The sequence below is a fragment of the Rhinopithecus bieti genome, unplaced genomic scaffold, assembly GCF_001698545.2.
Source record: "Rhinopithecus bieti isolate Rb0 unplaced genomic scaffold, ASM169854v2 scaffold_44368, whole genome shotgun sequence".
Lineage (NCBI taxonomy): Eukaryota > Metazoa > Chordata > Mammalia > Primates > Cercopithecidae > Rhinopithecus > Rhinopithecus bieti.
The window spans coordinates 857,675-878,127 of NW_016817889.1; the positions used below are offsets into that span (position 1 = coordinate 857,675).

The following is a 20,453-nucleotide window of genomic DNA, read 5'->3' on the forward strand; positions in this document are numbered from 1 at the left end:
TTGTGTTTAATGGTAAAGCTTAGTACACCCCAGCACCAGGAATGGCGTGGAGTTGCAGCGGCAACAGGCAGGTGACCCCCACGGAGCCTCACATGGCGAAGAGGATGAGGAAGGCGACCATCAAACAGAAGAGCCCCATGGCCTCAGACAGGGCAAAGCCCAGAATGGCAAAGGAGAAGAGCTGCTGCTTGAGAGATGGGTTCCTGACATAGCCAATGATCAAGCTGCCAAACACCGTTCCAATGCCAGCCCCTGAACCAGCCACACCAACTGTGGCTGCCCCAGCACCAATAAACTTGGCTGCTGTGTCAATGTCCCGGGAGACAACACTGGTCTGGAACTCCCGTCTGGCCACCTGGAGTGGGAAGCTGCTGTGGGAAGGCTGTTTAGATGAATTCACTGGGCTATTCAGGAAGGAGTCAGACACAGGCCTGGTTAGACCCCTGGTACAGCGGATCAGAGCTGGAGAAATGAGTAATGCCCCGGTAGTCTGCATTTTTTCAGTTCCCAGCTTTAGCCCTTGGTCTCCTCGCTCCTTTTCTTTTTTAACATACGAATGCGTCTTTACCAACTCCATTAATTGAGGATGTGTATCTGTCTTGTCCATGACTATATTCACAGGGCTTAGAACAATAACTGTTCTTTATAGGGTCATTCAATAAATATTTACTTGAAGAACAACTTTGTAGACTAATCTATTGAAAATGCTCCAGTTAACATCCCTGCACTTGTGTCTCTGGTCTGAGGTGAGGTTTGAGGCTGGGTTCAGCCCTTTCCCATATCCCCCTGACTGACACTAAGCAAAATCATCCTTAGAAACGTCCCAACTCTTGGAGTACTTACCAACAAAGGAAGATGTCTGTGAATGTCTCTGCTGTGGTGAAAAGTGCAAATATAATCCAGTACATCATCCATTTGACCTGTTGAAACAGAAAGCAACACAGCTGGTAGAAAAGGTCTAGGAAAAATGCTGCCCAACACCAGGAAGAACAGGCCCTGGTGGCAGTTACAGAGGCACATCCAGGTGGCGCAGCCTGCATTTGTAGCCTTCTCCTTATCCTTCCTCAGCTTATGTCCAGTTCTGCTCCAGATCTTGAAAGTGGAAGCAAATGGGCTATTCCACAGCTGACTCAGGCTGAAGGTCAAGTGGCCCACAAGTGAGCCAGGGAGACTTGCAGACCAAGAGTGACCCAGGATTCAGTCAGGTCATTTTTCAGAACTAACATCAGGGGAGAAAATGCTCTAGGCCTCCACACAAACACACCCTGGAATGAAGTGTAACTGGGCCAGACTCTCTGGGATGGCGTGGTAGTAATCTAAGAATCCTGATCTTCCTTTTTATCTCTCCCATGTGACCATCCTTTTTAATTTCTACTGCCTTTCTCCCCTAACTAAGGCCTTTTCCCCCTCTCTCTTAAACTACTCCTACTTCCCTTGTTTCGTGACTTCCCCTCAGCAACCCATTCTAATACCAGGCGACCCCTGTACTATTCTCCCGAAAGTATAAACTCATCAGACTATCACCCCATTTAAAATATCCCAGCCTGCAGAATCAAGTCCAGATTCCTTAGTCTACTCCTTCTGGCTTCTGGCAAAAGTAGGGTAGCTTATATTGAACTAAGGCTCCTACTAATAATGATAATAAACACCAAACAAAATATTTCAAAACAACTGTTTGAAGGCACTGGAGAGCAATATAAAAAGCAGACAGAGATTGCAAGGGATTCAAGCTTTGGAGTACAGGAAGCACACTGGGTTAGCACAGGTCAGTGTGGCTGAGGACAGTCCTCACTCTGCACATCATGGGGCCGACAGAACTCGAGCACAAATCCACAGTCTTATTTGTCCAAAGAAATGGAAAGTGGAGTTTGAGACTGCCAGAGATGCTGGAATTGGACAGAGAAAAATCTCAGAAATAGGGAAGCCATAAAGGGGCAGCCCCAAAAATCTATATATAAATTCCCTTCAAAAACCTGGCAGGTCCCTGAAATGCACAGAAGCAGGTAAGACTCCAAACAAAGAAGTCTGTATAATAATATAGATATAAATACATATAGATATAAATGTAGATATAAACAGCTGGAAAGTTGAAAAGCTCAGAGTTGAGCAGAGATTCAGCTTCTGCCCACTGTTGGGGAAACAAAGTTTGGAATTCAAGTCATGCAAAGTTAGAGGGGTTTGGTAAGCATTAGGAATTTCCAGTGAAACACCTGGAGGACCACATCTTAGCAGTAAAAATTACATCCTAACACTAAGAGCTTAACTCTATGACTAAGAGCAAAATTGAAATACACCTGTCCAAACAAAACTTATCTAGCTGCTACAGGGTCAAGGTGATCTGCCTGAATTTAACTGCCTGCTAGAACAACACTCAACATTCTTCACAAGAAGGCAAAAATAAATCTACAACTCAAGTGTCTATCAATGGATGACTGAATAAAGAAATTGGGGTGTATATACATATATGCACAATGGAATACTACTCAACCATAAAAAAAAATCATGTCTTTTGCAGCAATATCGATGGAACTGGAGTCCATTATCATAAGTAGAATAACTCAGAAACAGAAAGTCAAATACTGCATGTTCTCACTTATAAATAGGAGCTAAATAATGTGTACACATGGACATGGAGAGTGGCTTCATAGACTTTGGAGACTTGAAAAGGTGGGAAAGTAGGAGGGGATGAGGGATGAGAAACTACCTAATGGGTACAGTTTACACTACTTGGGTGTTGGTTACACTAAAAGCCCATACTTCATCACTATGCAATATATCCATGTAACAAACCTGCACTTGTACCCCCTAAAGCTATAAACATAAAAAATAAGAAAAATGTATAAAATATCTGGGGTTTCCACAATGAATCACACACAAGTTTCTGTATACAATAAAATACTATATATGTGAGGGAATAGGAAAATATAATCCATGGTTAGGAGAAAATTGGTCAATAGAAACAGATCCACAGATGACTTAAATATTAAAATTAGCAGACAAGGGCTTTAAAAGGTATCAATATGTTTTGAGATAACTAGATATCCACATGTAAAAGAATAAAGTTGAACAACTTCACACCATATACAAAAATTAACTTCAAACGGATCAGAGACCTAAATGTAACAGTTAAAATTACAAAACATTTACAAGAAAACGTATAATTAAATTTTTCTGACCTTGGATCAGGCAATGCTTTCTTAGATATACCACAAAAAGCACACGCAAACACACAAAAACAAACTAAAAGGCCAGGAACGGTGGCTTACATCTGTAATCCCAGCACTTCGGGAGGCTGAGGCAGGTGAATCACAAGGTCAGGAGATCGAGACCATCCTGGCTAACACGGTGAAAACCCATCTCCACTAAAAATACAAAAAATTAGCCGGGCATGGTGGCGGGTGCCTGTAGTCCCAGTTACTTGGGAGGCTGACACAGGAGAATGGCATGAACCCGGCAGGAGGAAGTTGCAGTGAGCTGAGATTGGGCCACTGCACTCCAGCCTGGGTGACAGAGCGAGACTCTGCCTTGGGGAAAAAAAAAAAAAAAAAAAAATCTATTGGGAGGCCAAGGTGAGAGAATTGCTTGAGGCCAAGAATTTGAGATCAGCCAGGGCAACATAATGAGACCCCATGATATGGTTTGACTGTGTGGCTGTGTCCCCATTTAAATCTCATCTCAAATTGTAATCCAATTTTAATCCCCACATGTCAGAGGATGGACCTGGTGGGAGGTAATTGGATCATGGGGGCGGTTTCCCCCATGTGGTTCTCATGATGGTGAGTGAGTTCTCACAAAATCTAATGGTTTTAAAAGAGGTAGTTTCCTCTGCTCTCTCTCTCTGTCCTGCCAGCTTGTGAAGAAGGTGCCTGCTTCCCCTTCACCTTCCATCATGATTGTAAGTTCCCTGAGGTCTCCCTCTCCATGCAGAACTGTGAGTCAATTAAATCTCATTTCTAAATTACCCAGCCTCAGGGAAGTTCTTTATAGCAGTGTGAAAATAGACTAATACACACTGTCTCCACTAAAAATCTCAAAAAGTAGTCAGGCATGGTGTCACACACCTCTAGTCCTAGCTAGCTATTTGGGAGGCTGAGGCAGGAGGATGGCTTGAGCCCAGGAGTTCAAGGCTGCAGTAAGCTATGATCATGTCACTGCCCTTCAGCCAGGGCAACAGAGCAAGATCCTACCTCAAAAAGAAGACAAATTAGACTTCTTCAAAATTAAAAACTTTTTTGCTTCAAAGGACACCATCAAGAAAGTAAAAAGACAATCCATAAAATGTAGAAAACATTTGCACATCATTCATCTGATAAGGTACTTATACTAAATATATAAAAAACCTTTTTTTTTTTTTTTTTGAGATGGAGTCTTGCTGTGTAACCCAGGGCTGGAGTGCATGGCGCAATCTGGCTCACTGCAAGCTCCGCCTCCCGGTGGTGCACGCCATTCTCCTGCCTCAGCCTCGAGAGCGGACTACGCGCACCGCCACCGACGCCTCGGTGGGCTAGTTTTTTGTATTTTAGTAGAGACGGGTTTCACCGCAGTTAGCCCAGGAGGTCTTGCGATCCTCGTGATCCCACAGCGACTCCTCCCAAAGTGCTGGGATTACAGGCTTGAGCCACCGCACCCGGCGGAAAAAACTCTTACAACTCAACAATAAAAGAGTACATAACCTAGTTAAAAATGTGCAAAGGGCCCACAGTCTATTTAAGAAACTGAATCGGTAATGAAAAAAATCCAACACCCATTTGTGACGTTAAAAAAAACCTTAGCAAAGTAAAAATAGAAGGGAAGCTCCTCAACTTGATAAATAACATATTAAAAAAAAAAAAAAACCCTGCAGCTAACATTAGACTCACTGGTGAGAAAATAGATGATTTCCTCCTAAGATCAGAAAAAGGGCAAAGATATTCTCTTCTATCACTCCTATATCATAATGGAAGTGCCAGATAATGCAATAAGACAAGAAACAGAAAACATATATGGACTGGGAAGAAAGAAATAAAACTATCTTTCCTCATAGATGGTGTAACTGTCTATGTAGAAAATTCCAAGGAACTCACCAAAAGATCCTCCTGGAATTAATAAATGATTATAGCAAGGTTGCAGGATACAAGGTGAATACATGAAAGTCCATTGCTTTCCTACATAATAACTGGAACTTGAAATTAAAACACAAATACTACCTATGTTAGTACCACCTAAAAATGAATAACTTAGAAATGTATCTAACAGAATATGTAAAAAGTCTATATAAAGAAAACTATAAAAATGATAGAAATCAAAGATCTAAATAAATTGAGAAATATTTCATGTTCACATTTAGGAGAACTCAATATTGTCAAGATGTCACTTCTTCCCAACTTGAGCTATAGATTCAATGCAACCCCAATCACAATCCCAGCAAGTTTTTATGGATATCAATAAATTGATTCTAAAGTTTATATGGAAAGGTAAAAGACCAGAACAACTAATATAATACCAAAGAAGAACAACATTGAAAGACTAAAACTATCAGACTTCAAGACCTAATATAAAGCTAAAATAATCAAGACCACGTGGAATTGGTGAAAAAATAAACAAATAGATCAATGGAACAGAACACAGATCCCAGAAATCGACCCATACAAGTATAGTCATTTGATCCTTGACAAAGGAGCAAAAGCAATTCAGTAGAGAAAAGATGGTCTTTTTAACAAATGATGCTGGGAAAACTGGACATTCACATGCAATAACAACAATGAAAAATGGATCTAGGCACTCACCTTACATCTTTCACAAAAATTAACTCAAAATGGATCATAGGTCTAAATGCAAAACACAAGACTAAAAAAACTTCCAGAAGACAACATATAAGAAAATATAAAGACCTCGGGCTTGGCACTGAGTTTTTGGATACAACATCAATGGTATGATCTATGAAAGAAAAAAATCGTTAAGTTGGACTTCATTAAAATTAAAAACTTTTTTCTTCATCCCTTCTCTCTATAAAGCCAATCCCTTCAGTTCAGCTTATTAGAACACTTGTTCTATTTTATAGAATGAAGTGTTGCCCAATTCTAGGCTCACAATAAAGCCAACTGAGGTATTTAAACTTAATTTGTTGTAATTTTATCTTTTGACCCTGGACTCCACTGTGGAAAATATCCTACTAGTCCCCCAAATTGTCTAAGTTAAATTTGTTGTCACAGGCCATTTCATCTGCAAAATTAGCTAACTCCTAGATTATAACACTTTGTGGCATTCAGTGACAAATGTCCTAAATATTTTACCTTGGTTTGACAATATTACAATTTGTCTAGTGAGGTCTGAAGTCCCTGTGAGGTGAGGAATTCTAACAAAGCCAAAGTATCAATTTTGCATTGCTCTTTTGATTCTTAGGCTACCAGCAAACCACCTACATACTGGATTGTAAGCCAAAAATAAAATTCTAAGCTCCCAACTGAACGAATGGACCCTTTCTCCCAGCAAAGGACATTTAAAAATAAACCTGAAACACTAGTGTAGGACATGATGGTAGTAGGTGGTCAGGAAAGAAATAATAATAAAATCAAAAACTTCTGCTCTGCACAGATAACATTTAGAGAACAAGGAGACTAGGAGAAAATATTTGTAAAATACATATCTGATAAAGCACTTATATTTAAAATATACAAAAAAATCTTAAAACTCAACAATAAGAAAACAACTCAATTTTCTCCCACAGATTGGGAGAAAATATTTTGCAAGATACATATCTGATACAGGACTTGTACTCAATGTATACAAAGAACTCTTAAAACTCAACAATAAGAAAACAACCCAATTAAAAAATGGGCAAAAGATTTGAACAGACACTTCACAAAGAAGATAAGCAGATACACAGCAACTTATTAACAAAGCTTTTATTATGAAAACTAACTTTTGTTTTGTCACCACATAACAAGATACTTATCCTAGGAGGAAAAGGATGTGTTCAGTATTATTTTTCTTTTGTTTCTTGTTTGTTTGTTTTGTTTTTTGAGATGGAGTTTCACTTTTGTTGCCCAGGCTGGAGTGCAATGGTGCAATCTCAGCTCACTGTAACCTCTGCCTCCCAGGCTCAAGTGATTCTCCTGCCTCAACCTCCCAAGTAGCTGGGATTATAGGCATGCGCCACCATGCCTGGCTAATTTTGTATTTTTAGTTGAGACAGGGTTTCTCCATGTTGGTCAGGCTGGTCTTGAACTCCCGACCTCAGGTGATCTGCCCGCCTTGGCCTCCAAAAGTGCTGGGATTGCAGGTGTGACCCACCACACCCAGCCATATTTTTCTTTAAAAAGTCTAACTATGCTAAATAATCTAAAAGAAAATGTGAATATAATGAGTGGAGAGATGGGGGATTTCAAGAGAAAGAAAGAAACTCTTAAAAAAGAAACATATGATATCCTAGAATTCAAAGCACAATATCTGAAATGAAACAGTATGACAGAATTAATAGCAGATTGGATACAACAAAAGAAAAGATCTGTGTATTTGAAGATAAATCCAGACTAAAGCCATGCAGACTAAAGCCTAGATTGGAAAACAACACTGAGAGGCTCAATATCTGTTGAACTGCATCAGGCAGTCTAACATACATGTAATAGGAATTCCAGAAGGAAAGAAACATGAGAATGGAACCAAAAAAACACTTGAAGAATACTGGCTACAAAGTTCTAAAATTTGATAAAAAATAACAAACCCTGATCAGGCGTGATGGGAGCACTTTGGGAGGCTGAGGTAGGTGGATTACTTGAGGCCAGGAGTTCTAGACCAGCCTGGGCAACATGGTGAAATCCTGTCTCTACTGAAAATGTAAAAATTAGCTGGGCATGGTGGTGAGTGACTATAGTCCCAGTTACTTAGGAGGCTGAGGCACAAGAATTGCTTCAACTCAGGAGGCAAAGTTTGCAGTGAGCCGAGATCATGTCATTGCACTCCAGCCTGGGCAACAGAGCAAGATTCTGTCTCAAACAAACAAACAAACAAACCCAAAGAACCAGGAAACTCAGTGAATCCCAAGCAAGATAAATACAAAGAAAAAGAAAACCGTACCTAGGGCAGTCATAGCAAAACTGCTTTAAAAAAAAAAGAAAGAAAGAAAGAAAAGAAGAAAAAAAAAGAATAATCCTAACCATGTAGAAAATCTTAAAAGCAGAGAGGATGGAAAGAAACATTACACACAGGAGAATGGGAATAAGAATTATAGCTGACTTTTCATTGGAAACAATGAATATCAGAGAAAATGGAACAACATCTTAAAGTGCTAAAAGGAAAAAAAAATCATCACCCAAGAATTCTATACCCAGCAAAAATATCTTTCAAAAATGAAAGCTGTTCTGGTGAATCCCTGTTGTCTTTGTGACTCTAAAACATGTTTCTCAATGGATTACTTACAGATCTTCTCTATCAGAAAAACAAGGTAGGTTTAGTCTATCAAATAACTACTGTCTGAGACAGCACTGCCAAGGTTGTCTGTAGCAGGACTGACTCCTTAGCAGGGGGCAAATGAGGTTTTGTCCAACTGTAAAGTCTATAGCCTGCTGGGGCTCAGGATCTGGGAATTCTCAACACCAGTATCCAGACACATTGGCAGGAGCCTGAATTCCTTCTCTATAGGCTTTTTCTTTTTAGTAGTCAATTCATGCTTTGGGTCTTCAATTAGAGCAAAAGGCAATGATAACAATTTTAAAATCCCTTTCCTTGGTCAGGCATGGTGGGTCACGCCTGTAATCCTAGCACTTTGGGAGGCTGAGGCGGGTGGATCATATGAGGTCAGGAGTTTGAGACCAGCCTGATCAACATGGTGAAACCCTGTCTTTCCTAAAAATACAAAAAAAAAAAAAAAAAAAAAAAGCCAGGCTTGGTGGTATCCACTTGTAATCCTAGCTACTCAGGAGGCTGAGGCAGGAGAATTGCTTGAATCCGGGAAGTAGAGGTTGCAGTGAATCAAGATCATGCCACTGCACTCCAGCCTGGGCAACAAGAGCGAAACTCCATCTCAGAAAATTTTTTAAAAATCTCTTTCCTTGATGCAACCCTTAGCTACAAACATCTCCATTGAGTCATCTATACTTGCAGGATCTACTTTCTCATTCCTCACTTGCTCACTGCAGTGCATCCATTACATCAAAATTGTTCTCACTGGGGCCTCCACTTTGTAACATACTTCAAGGAAGGGTAAGAAACCTCTTTTCAGTTTTTACTTGACTTGCTTGACTTTTCAGCTGTTAGTGAAACAATCACATACTGAAAAGCTCTCCCAACACTACAGTTGTCCCGGTTTTCCACTTGCTTTTCTTGCCACTTCTTCTCAGTCTCTTCATTTCCTCCCTAGGGCTCTGTTCTAGACATCTGCTTCTAACTCTAGACTAGACACTGTCCCTAGGGAAATCTGTACATTCCTCACCTAACACAGGTAACCAGTCCCCAAGTTCTGTCACTTCTACCCTCTTGTTTTTTCTTGAAGCTATCTTATTTTCTCCATTCCCCTCTGCCATTTCCTTACTTCAGACCACCACCATCTCCTGTTTAGAATAGAGTTATAACTTTATGCTGGCCTTTACACCTCTGTCCCCTTCACAATCCATCCTCCAAATTCCAGCCAAAATGATTTTCCTAAGGCCAGGCATGGTGGCTCATGCCTGAACTGAGGCACTTTCAGAGGCTGAGGCAGGTGGATCACCTGAGCCCAGGAGTTTGAGGCCAGCCTGGGCAATGTGGTGAAACTCTGTCTCTATAAAAAACAGAAAAATTAGCTGGGCATGGTGATGCACAATTGTAGTTACAGTTACGAGGGTGGGTGAGGCAGGAGGATCACCTGAGCTTGGGCAGGTCGAGGCTGCAGTGAGCTGTGATTATATCACTGTAGTCCAGCCTTGGCAACAGAGCAAGACCCTGTCTCAAAACAACAACAACAACAACAACAACAACAACAAAAAACAAATTCTTAAGCCTAAAGTGGGTGATTCTCTTTCCTAGTTTAAAGCCTTCAATAGTTCCTTACTGTTGTTAAGATAAAGCCCAAATTCCTTACATTGGCTTATGAGGCCTAGCATAAACTGGCCCCTATGTTTTTTTTGTTTTGTTTTTTGTTTTTTGAGGGGAGACAGGGTCTCACTCTGTTATTCAGGCTGAAGTGCACTGGTGCGAACACAGCTCACTGCAGTCTCGACCTGCTGGGCTCAAGTGATTCTCCCACCTCAGCCTCTTGAGTAACTGGGACTATAGGTGCATGCCACCAAGGCTAGCTAGTTTTTTTGTATTTTTTGTAGAGACAGGGTCTCACCATTGTGCCCAGGCTGATCTTGAACTCTTGAGCTTAAGCAATCCACCTGCCTCAGTCTCCCAAAGTGCTGGGATTACAGGTGTGATCCACCACACCCGCAAACTGGCCCCTAATTATTTTCATCAAAAGCTCATCCACACCCCTACCCTCTCACATTTTCCACTCCAACCATAACGAATCTTTCAATTCTCAACAGAGCATCTTTTTTTGCCTCTGATTTCAGCTCTCTCATCTCAGCAAAAACATGACCTCCTCTAGGACGTACCCAAAGTTTGGGTAAGTACCCTCTCCTTGTCTTTCTCTATAGTACCACACGCATTCCCTGTCGTAACATTTATCACACTGCTTTGAAAGTACCTGTTTATTCCCTTGCTTTTCCCAATACACTGTAAGCTCCCAGAGGGTGGAGACCAGTTCTTCTTATACATCATTATATCTCTAGTACCCAGAACAGTTCCTGACATATAGTAGGTACTGAATGAGTATGTTTCAAACGACCAGATTAGAATACTGGCACTGTGAATGGAACAGAAAGAAATGGTTTCAAAAGGTTAAGAAGGAATATACTTTGAGAAAGACTGTCTAGATGGCTTTTTGAGAAGAAAAGACAGAATTAGACAGTTTGTGAGGCAACAGATGCTCCCTATGAGTGCCTACTGAGTAGATGACTCCATAAACATGGGAAGAAAGGCACCTGGTGAAGTCAGGGCATCAGTGACTGATAATTATGGGGCCACTTGCACCAACAAGAAAGTAAAGAAAGAGCCAATTTAGGCAGAAGAGTTCGAGCTTTCTGTGCCTCAGGGCAGCCAAGAAAAATGCCCAACAGACTCCTAGACCAAACTCAGGAAGGAGGTTGAGGCTATGGACAGAGATGCTGCAGCCATGTCTGAGAGGGGATTTAATGCATTCTCCTGAAGAAGTTCCCATGATGCACTCCTTTGAAATACTTTCATGCAGAAAGAAGGAGCTGAGAATGATTCATTGAGGCTAACAAGGTCAAAGGAACACTGGTGACTCAGAGATGGAAACCATATCCATCTAAAATTACTAGGAAATGGTTTTCTCCATCATTCCTCGTGGAAATCAAATGACAGTTATTTTCCCCAAGGTTTGAAATATAATTTTCCATGTTTGAAAGATTCTATCCAAACCTCCCTGCAAGATAGGGATGAGGAGCCTGGGTAAGCCTTCAGTCAGAATAGAGAGAGGCAGCTATGGCCAATTTGAAAGGTAATATTCAGGAGTAACTCTCCTGGACAAATGGAACATTGACAGCATGACTGGGGAGTCTCTCTAAACTGGTCAGGAGCAGGATCTAGGAGTGAAGAGATGGGAAAGATGCTGTGACCCTCAGCCACAGCAAGAAGCTCCAGAGCTCAGGGTAGGAAGTGGCCTGGAGACTTTCCATGAGCCACAGCAGCTGGCTGAAATTCCGTGGTCCATTCTACCCCACTGCCAGAGCTTCTGGCAGCCTGCCAAAGGCCTCCCTATGGGTTGCAGAGGAGGAGGCTTAGCCACTTCTTTAGCCTCACCTCACCTTTGCACTCTCCTCTAACCAGGCACACTCAATTTCTCAAGCCTTTCACACCCCTCATGCATCTGGGCCCTGCACTTCAGCCTCACAGGGAATTCCCTGTGCCAAATGACAGAAAGAAAAAAGTCAAGCCTGCCTTACAGATGACTCTGCACCATCTGATTGTATGAGCTCACCGTGGATGGCTATATAGTCAGGGGTGACCCTGGGAGAGTGGGGAAGTGAAATTCCCCTGCGGGCAGGAATTTGAGCAGGGCACTTAGCCTGGAGGGAGAAATGCCCTGAGTTAATGTTCACGCACTGTCACCGGGTATATGAACTCCATTTTCTTATTTTCTGTGTTCTTGATGCTTTGGCATCTGGGGCCTCACTAATTACAGAGGGACTGCCCTTCCAGGGCTAGCCTTGCCCCAGCACATCCTTCATGTGCAAACTAACCAGTCCAGAGCCTATACTCTAAATTACTTTCTTTATGGAGTTCCCACAAGTTGAGCAATATTCCCCAACCATAACCACCCCAGAGCCAGGTCCCAGACAACTAGAGGCAGCGCCCACACCTTGGAGCCTGCTGAAATGATGCCACCTAGCCAATGTGAAATCTGTTTACCCTGTCTTGCCTTACCTTTATCACAGAAACCACAACGAAGGCCACTGCCCACGTTTCCTACTCTCCATCAGCCTCCTGACTGGCCTGGTGACCCTACAAAGCATGTGGCCCTCCCACTTCTAGACTTCTTCCTTCGTGACAGTCATTTCCACATCTTGGTGTCTTTCCATCCCTAAGTAAAACAAATCCCAGGCACATTTTCAAACACCAGCTAAGGCTCTGTCTAGAGGATGAGGTTCTTGGAAGAAGTGAGGCTGAGAGACTCCTGTTGAGGAGGTCTGGAAATGAGGTGAATGGGCGCAGAGAATGAATATATTGGTGGCCCAAAGCTTATGCTCACCAATAGGTCCCATGGCAGAGGAGGCTCCTAGTGACCGAGTGCATGAGATGGTCAGGTCTGTGGATGTCGGCCAGCCTCTTTCCTCAGGCTTGATAGTGCATGTTCAATGGGGTCATATACCAAGCAGCCAAGTGGAAGTGAAAGAGGTAGGATACGGGCTCAGCAATGTGACATCCCTCTCAGCAAGGCTGACCTGGCCACAACCACTGCTCAGAGATCATGTTGCCAGCAGCAATGATCAAGCATCTCCAGGGTGATACCATATCCCAAGGCATCAGCCAGTCTTCTGGAAGCAGGTTCACTCCACCATGCCCCTTCCCTCATGGAGTGGGTGGCATAGGGTCTTTTCTGGAATATTCATTTTTTTCTGCATGTGGACTTGCTTTTCCTACTGCTCTGCTTCCGGCAGCCACACAGCAAGCTGTGGACGCAGGGATTACCCTTCTCCTTTTGATGCATCCCACACAATACTACTTCTCATCAAGGACCCTCCTTTATAGCAAAAGAAATAAGGCAATAGGCTGATGCTTTGGGGAGTCACTGATCTTATCACACACCCAATGCCCTGCAGTGGCTGGCCTTATACGGTGCTACCTGGCATTGGAGGGTTCTGAAAGCAAACCAGGTGGGAGTCAGCATTTTATGAGATTGGTGTGCAGTCCTGGAGGGTGCAGTTTCTCCTCTGAACCAGTGACTAACATATGGTGGTGCTTCTTAGCCATAATCTAAAGGTGCAGGAACCAAGGAAATGAGGGTTCCTTAATCTATGATTAAGCCTAATGCCAGCTCCTTGCAATGAAAGTGAGGTCCATGGACCAGCACTGTTGGCATCATCTGGGAGCTTGTTAGAAATGCAGAATCTCAGACCCCACCCCAGACCTACTGGATATAATCTGCTTTTAAGGCGATCCCCTGTTCATTCATATGCATGTTAAAGGTTGAGAATCACTGCTCTAACCCATTCACAACATTTTTGCTTCTCATCCCCAAACCTCTGATCTCTGCTTCTTGATGATTTTAGTACTTAAGGGATGGATGCTTCCACCAGGGGATACAAAATGGTTTCAATGAAGTGGAAGCAGAGACTTGTATTGTCTCCTGGTGGCTTCACAATACTCACTCCAGTAGGAAATAGATGATAAAGGGGCTTATGGGCTTTGAAGGGGTAACTGATCCTAATTATCAAGGGGAACCAGGACTGCTGCTACACAATGAGGCAGAAAGAAGAGTAGATGGAAGTCAAACAGCCTTGGGGGGGCCTCCTAGGGCTGTCTTGTTCAGGGGTAAAAGTCAATGGTTTGGCTGGCGTGGTGGCTCACATCTATAATCCCAGCAATTTGGGAGGCCAAGGCAGGTGGATTACCTGAGGTCAGGAGTTTAAGACCAGCCTGGCCAACATGGTGAAACCCCCATCTCTACAAAAATGCAAAAATTAGCCAGACATGGTGGTGCACGCCTGTAATTCCTGCTACTCGGGAGGCTGAGGCAGGAGAATCACTTGAACCTGGGAGGCAGAGGTTGCAGTGAGCCGAGATTGTTCCACTGCACTCCAGCCTGGGTGACAGGGCGAGACTCTGTATCAAAAAAAAAAAAAAAAAAAGTCAATGGGTCATTACTACAGCCCTACAGAGGCAAAACTGCCAAGACCTCAGATTCCTCAGGAATGAAGATTTGGGCCCCATTACAGGATAAGGAACCAATCCCACTAAAGCTCTAGCTTTAGGCAACGGGAGCATGAATTGGATAGCGGAAGAGGAAAGCCTCAGGAAAACCCGAGAAAGACTTCAGAATGGGTGTCCTGTGGAATGCTAGGTGTCCAGCATGTCCTTCTGAATTATCTTGATTCTGCAGGTGTCCTGCTTTTCAATGTCTTTGAGCTATTTTACAACTTGGTAAGTTAAAACTGATGGCAATGCATATGGTTTCACCCATAGAGGTGCAAATAAATTTTGTCCAGCAGAGATACAACTGATCTCCCCATCCCACCCTCCAAGTAATCAGTTTAATATTTATTAACAAATCAATTTCGACATTTCTGATTGCCTACATATGTCTGTTATTTGGGGTTTCCTTTGAACACCTTACTGGTTGCCTCATTAGTAAGTTAAGCAAAATCTTCAACATGTGTTCATTTTATATTCATACAAGAGTCATGATTCTACCCTCTAAAAACTTTTTTCTTTTAACAAAAGACACAAATACAGCTATGAACTCATGACCAGTTGCATGATGTTACGGACTATATCTTCTATACATATTTTCCTCCTTTCTGTGTTAAGTATAGATTTTAATATTTTAAGTAATTATATTTTAATTCTTTCTCTCCCCACTAAAATAGTATGTGAGCTGCACTGGTGACAGTTAACTTAACAATTCAGTGTTTGGAATGCTGAATATTAAGGTTGGGTCTTGTCAGAACCAGAGGAGGAGAGGACTTTGCCCAGGGATACTGGGCCTGGAGCTAGACTCAGCAAACTTACAGAATTTGGATTTGACAAGTGAGTGAGTTGTATAGAATTCTTGTTGGAAGCTTGTTTTTAAAGCCAAAATATGGGCAAAGGAATGGATGTGGATGTGGATGTAGTTTTGGGGCAGCCTAAGAGTCAGCTGTATTGGTTATTTTTTTTTTTTTCCATGAGTACTCAGCATCCAAAGCCTTCTAAATTGGGAGACATCCCCCAACATGAGCATCTTTGTGGGAGGCAAGTCCTGCTATTTGGGCCCCTATCCAGGACTCTGCACTGTCAGGGGATGCTTCGAAAGCACAAGCATCCAGTGTCCAAGATGTGACTTCAGCAGAGGTTTCCTAATCAGACCCTTTCCTACAGCGTGAGCTGGGCCGTCAGCATCACCCAGCCTCCTTGGATCCTCCCCGGTTCCTGGGTATCTTTCTCTTGCTACCTAGCCAATTCTACAAATTCCCGTAAATTCCCTTCTGTTTAAGTTTTCATCCCAAAACCTTGAATCCAGGTACAGTAAGTTTGGTTGGAAGACATAAGCAGCCACAAATGTCCTGAACAATGTTTCTAAATTGGAGCTCCTGTGGAAAATGCCCATTTTTATTTAGGAGAGCTCCCTCTGCTTCCTGACCAACTCTGGTGGTACCCCTGTGTGGCCCTATGTGGCATGCCATGCCTCCTACTTCTAGGGGAATGCGAGTCAAAACTTCCTTCATGATAACCATTTCTGTGCCTTCCACAGAAAGACAAACCCGAGTCTTCAATTCAAACAAGTTCCCAGGTGATGCGGATAACGCTGGCCACTGACCACACCTTGGGTGTTGAGATTACAGCACTGAAGATGTGTAGAGAAGCGGCTGGGAAGTAGGGAGGAGCAAGATTGAGAAGGGTGTTAAATGCTGTGTAATGAAATTTGTGCTTGATCTTGCAGGTGATAAGCAGCCATTAATTGACCCGGGGGGAGTGAAATAAATAGACTTCCATTTTTAAATGGCACTGGATGTCATGTGACAACAGAGTGGGAAAGCAGGGACAGGAGGTAGGAGAACCAGTTACGAGGTGTGATAGGCACAACAATGGCCCCCCAAAGATGTCCATGTCCTAATCCCCATATGGCAAATGGGACTTTGTAGCATTAAGGACTTTCAGATGGGAAGAGTATCCTGGATGACCCAGGTGGCCCCATGTAATCACATGAATCCTTAAAGTGGAGAACCTTTCCCAGTGAGCCTGAGGGAGATGTGGTTATGGAAGAACAGCCAGAGAGATGCAATGTTGTTGGCTCTGAAGGAGGAGGAGGAAGGGGCACAAGCCTAACAATGCAGGAATGGCCTCTAGGAACTGGAAAAAGCAAGGACACAACCTCTCCCCTGGAGTCACCAAACGGAGCACAGTCCTGCTTGATTTTAACCTAGTGGGACTTGTTGGACTTCTGACTTTCAGAATTACAAAATAATACACAGGTTTTTAAGCCACTCAGTTCATGGTAATTTGTAATGGTGACAATAAAAAACTAATATAGGAGGCCATTGCAACCTCCTAGGGAAAAGGGTAAGAATCTCATTTCTGAGAGTGGCAGCAGAGAAGCAAGACAGACCTGGTTTGGAAGATTACTCAGGAGATAGGGATGAAGGGACATGGTCACCAACCGGGTGGGTGTGGGTGTGTGGGTGTGAGTATGTTAAGGAAAGTCGCAGGTTTCTCTCTTGAACAAAATAGGCCCATTAGTCAAAAGGACTGCAGGAAGGAAACACAGGAGCGTGAGTGCAGAGAAAGGCAGTTCCCTCCTGATACTACCCGGCTCCTTTCTTCAGATTCCTTTTTTACCAAGAAACCTTCTAATCGTAACTCTCGCACGTTCCCTACTGGGAAAAGCATGTGCTCAGCAGCCAACACAAACAGCTGCTCTACTCATCAATTATGGTTTTCACTTTAAATTAATGAATTGCCATTCTAGTCATAAACCAGGCTTCTGTGAGTTTAGTCAGAGCAAAATAATTTACCAGGGTTTGATCTCTCTCAGAAGAGCTGACAGAGTTGTTTTTGCCCCTGCAAAGTAAGGGATTAGACCTTATACCACAGTGATCCTGGTAAGGCCTCCTTCCCTGGCACAGTTGGCAGGCGGGAAAGGGTTGGGAAAGGGAGGGCTAGAAGAGGCTGCCTAATGCTTTGCCCTGTGCCAAGTCAATTGAATCAGGAGGTTCTGTGCTTGCAATTTAACAGCTATTTATAGCGTGCTTTCTGAGATTCCCTCACATATACCACAGACCCGGTCTCCAGAAGAAAAATTGCCCCCCTCTGGAACTTCCTGCTTACAAACAGCAAGGTGCAAGCCCAGGCAAGTTGTTCTGGGAAAGTGGGAGATTGCGGGGTGGGGGGTGAGTTCTGGTTGCAGTCGATCTGGAGATGGCTGGTTTCATCATAAAGACTTCTTGGGAAATCTGAGAAAGAAAATACTGACTTTCTAAGCCCACTTTGAATTGTTTCTTTACCTACGCCAAACCTGCCAAGAGACATCTGAGTAAAAGAGGCAAAGGCATGGCTATTACCCACCCTATTGTTCAGATGAGGACACTTAAGGCTCTCGGAAGTTTAAGCTACTTACCCAGCACTGCATCATTCAAATGTCAGAGCCAGGACTTGATCGACCTCAGTGTTCTGATGACAAAATCCACACCTTTTGCACTTTGAGTTTGTGTCCTATATGGGGAAGGACACCCTTCCCTCACCACCCACCCAGCAGGTCTTTCTCAGTCAGCAGTGGCCTAATGGTTCTCCTGCCTGAAGGTGCCGGACATATTTAGGGGTGGTGATTAGAGCACCCAGATCATCCAACAGTAACTGATATTATCCTCTGACCAGTAAGTCCTCCCAGATCCCCTTCCTGTGTGCTCACCTTCTGCAATGTGCTACAGAAGATACAGGGGCCAGGCACTGTGGCTCACGCCTATAATCCCAGCATTTTGGGAGGCCAAGACAGGCAGATCACAAGGTCAGGAGTTCGAGACTAGCCTGGCCAACATGATGAAACCCTATCTCCACTAAAAACACAAAAATTATCTGGGCATGGTGGCACACACCTGTAATCCCAGCTACTCAGGAGACTGAGGCTAGAGAATCTCTTGAACCCAGGAGGTGGAGGCTGCAGTGAGCCAAGATTGCTCCACTGCTCTCCAGCCTGAGTGACAGAGTGAGACTCTGGCTCAAAAAAAAAAAAAAAAAAAGGAAAGAAAACAGATATACGATGATGACAATCCCCTGTCCTCAGAAGGTTACAGAGCAACAGAACCTGAATTGTGGAGATGGAATGAAAGAAATGGAATGGGACAGAGTTGCAGAACCAGGAACCAAACCCAGGTCTGCCAGACTCTAGAACCCGGGCTCCTGCCCACAATGCTGGACTGTCTCTCCGTCATGGTGCTGTAAGGTCTACAGAGTGTTTTCCAGACAAATAAATCAAGGCTGAGAGAGGTGAAGTCACTTGTGGCTTGTGGCAGAGCTGAGACACCTCCAATTCCAGACGCCACCGCCTCTTGCCATACCTCCCTGCTTTTCTCACCTCCATGCTCTAGGTCTAGGCAGGGGAAGGTCTAGGCAAGGGAAGGTCTAGACAGAAAAGAGGACTCCTGAGACGTCTCATGAGAACTGTGATGAAGGGACTCCTTTTCCCTACTTGCAGTGCCCATAGCAAGGAGGGCATCCCCTTCCCCCAACATTTCACACCCGACCTCACTCCAGCCAACCCCCTCCAAAATACACAGTGCTACTTACATATTCCTTAATGTCCTTTGATTTCACAGCCTTGTAGGAATAATACGCAGGGTAAAGGGTGCCAAATATAAGCCTGGAGGGAAGAGAGACAAAGAGAAATATGATTTTTTCATTTATCTTATTTAATGGAAAATGTCTGTCTTCAATGCCAAGAGCAGCTCTCTAAGCTATATAGAAAGTGCTGCTGTGGGGCTTGATTTATTTTTATGAATGCCCTGAAGGTGTTCTGCTCGCGGCTGGGGCATCCTTGGGCACCTCTATCTTCTGTTAAAGCCCACACCCACCTTCCTTCAATCTGTGGTTTGGCAACATGAAAGGGTGGTTGGGGGTCATGGCAGCCAAAAATGGGGATGTGAAGGCACAAAGACCCCTGAAATTAAAGGCTGCCTTTCCTCTCCTGCTGTTAACCCCCCTCTGAAGCTCTATTAAGCCTGCAAACACCTAAGGCTTTTTTTTCCATCAAAACCTTTCCCCTCAAATTTCACTCCCCTTGGACTTGATCTCAGCATCCTGCAGCCAGAATAAGCTCTTCACATTTCATATTGTAAATTCAATCAGGCCAAGCCCTCCTCCCACCAATACATCCCCATCTTGTATTAGCCTGTTTCTCATTGCTCTTAAGATGAAGAAGCAAGAATACCAGCCCCGTGACAGTGTTTGAGCAGCAGTTCTCACTGATCTACGCTCAGGGCTATGTTGGGTCATTAAATGATCTTGTGCTCAGCCCTGCCTCTCAGGACCTGCATGGCAGAGCTCCACCTGCCCTCATTCTCTCCATCATGCACTATCCCCCGCCCAGAAAGCCTCTGCCTGTGCTGTTCTCTCCTTCTGGAGTCTTCCTTTCCCCGTCTTTCTCTGGTTAATGCCTGTTCATCCATCATATTCCAGCTCCAGTATGACTTCTTCTTCCCTGGCCTCCCTAACTAGCTCAAACCTCCTCACTACACTCATAGCACAATGTACCTATCATCAGAGTGTTCCTTTATTGTTGTTTGTGTGATGCTTTGATTGACAGCCCTCTTTCCACAGCACTATAAGTGCCTTGAGGGCAGAGAATGAATCTGTTTTGCTCAACACTGTGTTCCCAGAACCTACCCCATAGTAATCCCTCAACAGATATTTGTAAATGAATGAATTGAGCTGGAGGTTTAATCTTTTCACCTGACAGATGAGGTCACCCCAGGGTGCCAACTCAGGGCCAAACTGACTGGGTGCAGCAGTGGGCCTGGCCCAGGCACTATATGAGCTGACATCTCCTGTGACAACCCCACAGATGGAGCTTTCAGAGTCCCTGCAATGAGCCAGCCTACTTACAGAAGACACCACACTGAAGAAACCCAAAGCTGTGGTTCACTGGGTATTGAGAGGCTGTACAGAGAACTCCTAGTCCGGAAGCAATTTACCAAGCAGGGGTCAGCTTTACCATGAGCACTGTTGCCAGGGAACACCCT

The 20,453-nt window shown here is 43.7% G+C and overlaps 1 protein-coding gene and 1 pseudogene across 5 annotated transcripts in view; both read right to left on the reverse strand.

Moving 5' to 3' along the window:
* Nucleotides 1–536, reverse strand: LOC108518127 (ATP synthase F(0) complex subunit C1, mitochondrial pseudogene; annotated as a pseudogene). The gene has a single exon (XR_001882298.1). The product of XR_001882298.1 is annotated as an ATP synthase F(0) complex subunit C1, mitochondrial pseudogene (transcript).
* The window catches only part of REEP1 (receptor accessory protein 1), a 127,673-nt gene that overhangs the window by 50,502 nt on the left and 56,718 nt on the right, over nucleotides 1–20,453 (reverse strand). For 2 of the 4 annotated variants that reach the window (XM_017856314.1, XM_017856313.1), the window contains exons 2-3: nucleotides 19,003–19,075; nucleotides 844–920 (exon numbers count right to left, since the gene is read on the reverse strand). In XM_017856314.1, the coding sequence (XP_017711803.1) occupies nucleotides 844–911 (68 nt within the window). In that variant the 5' untranslated portion in view covers nucleotides 912–920; nucleotides 19,003–19,075. Of the gene's footprint in view, nucleotides 1–843; nucleotides 921–19,002; nucleotides 19,076–20,453 lie in introns of those variants that run through there. The other 2 variants (XM_017856311.1, XM_017856312.1) reach the window with 1 other exon arrangement.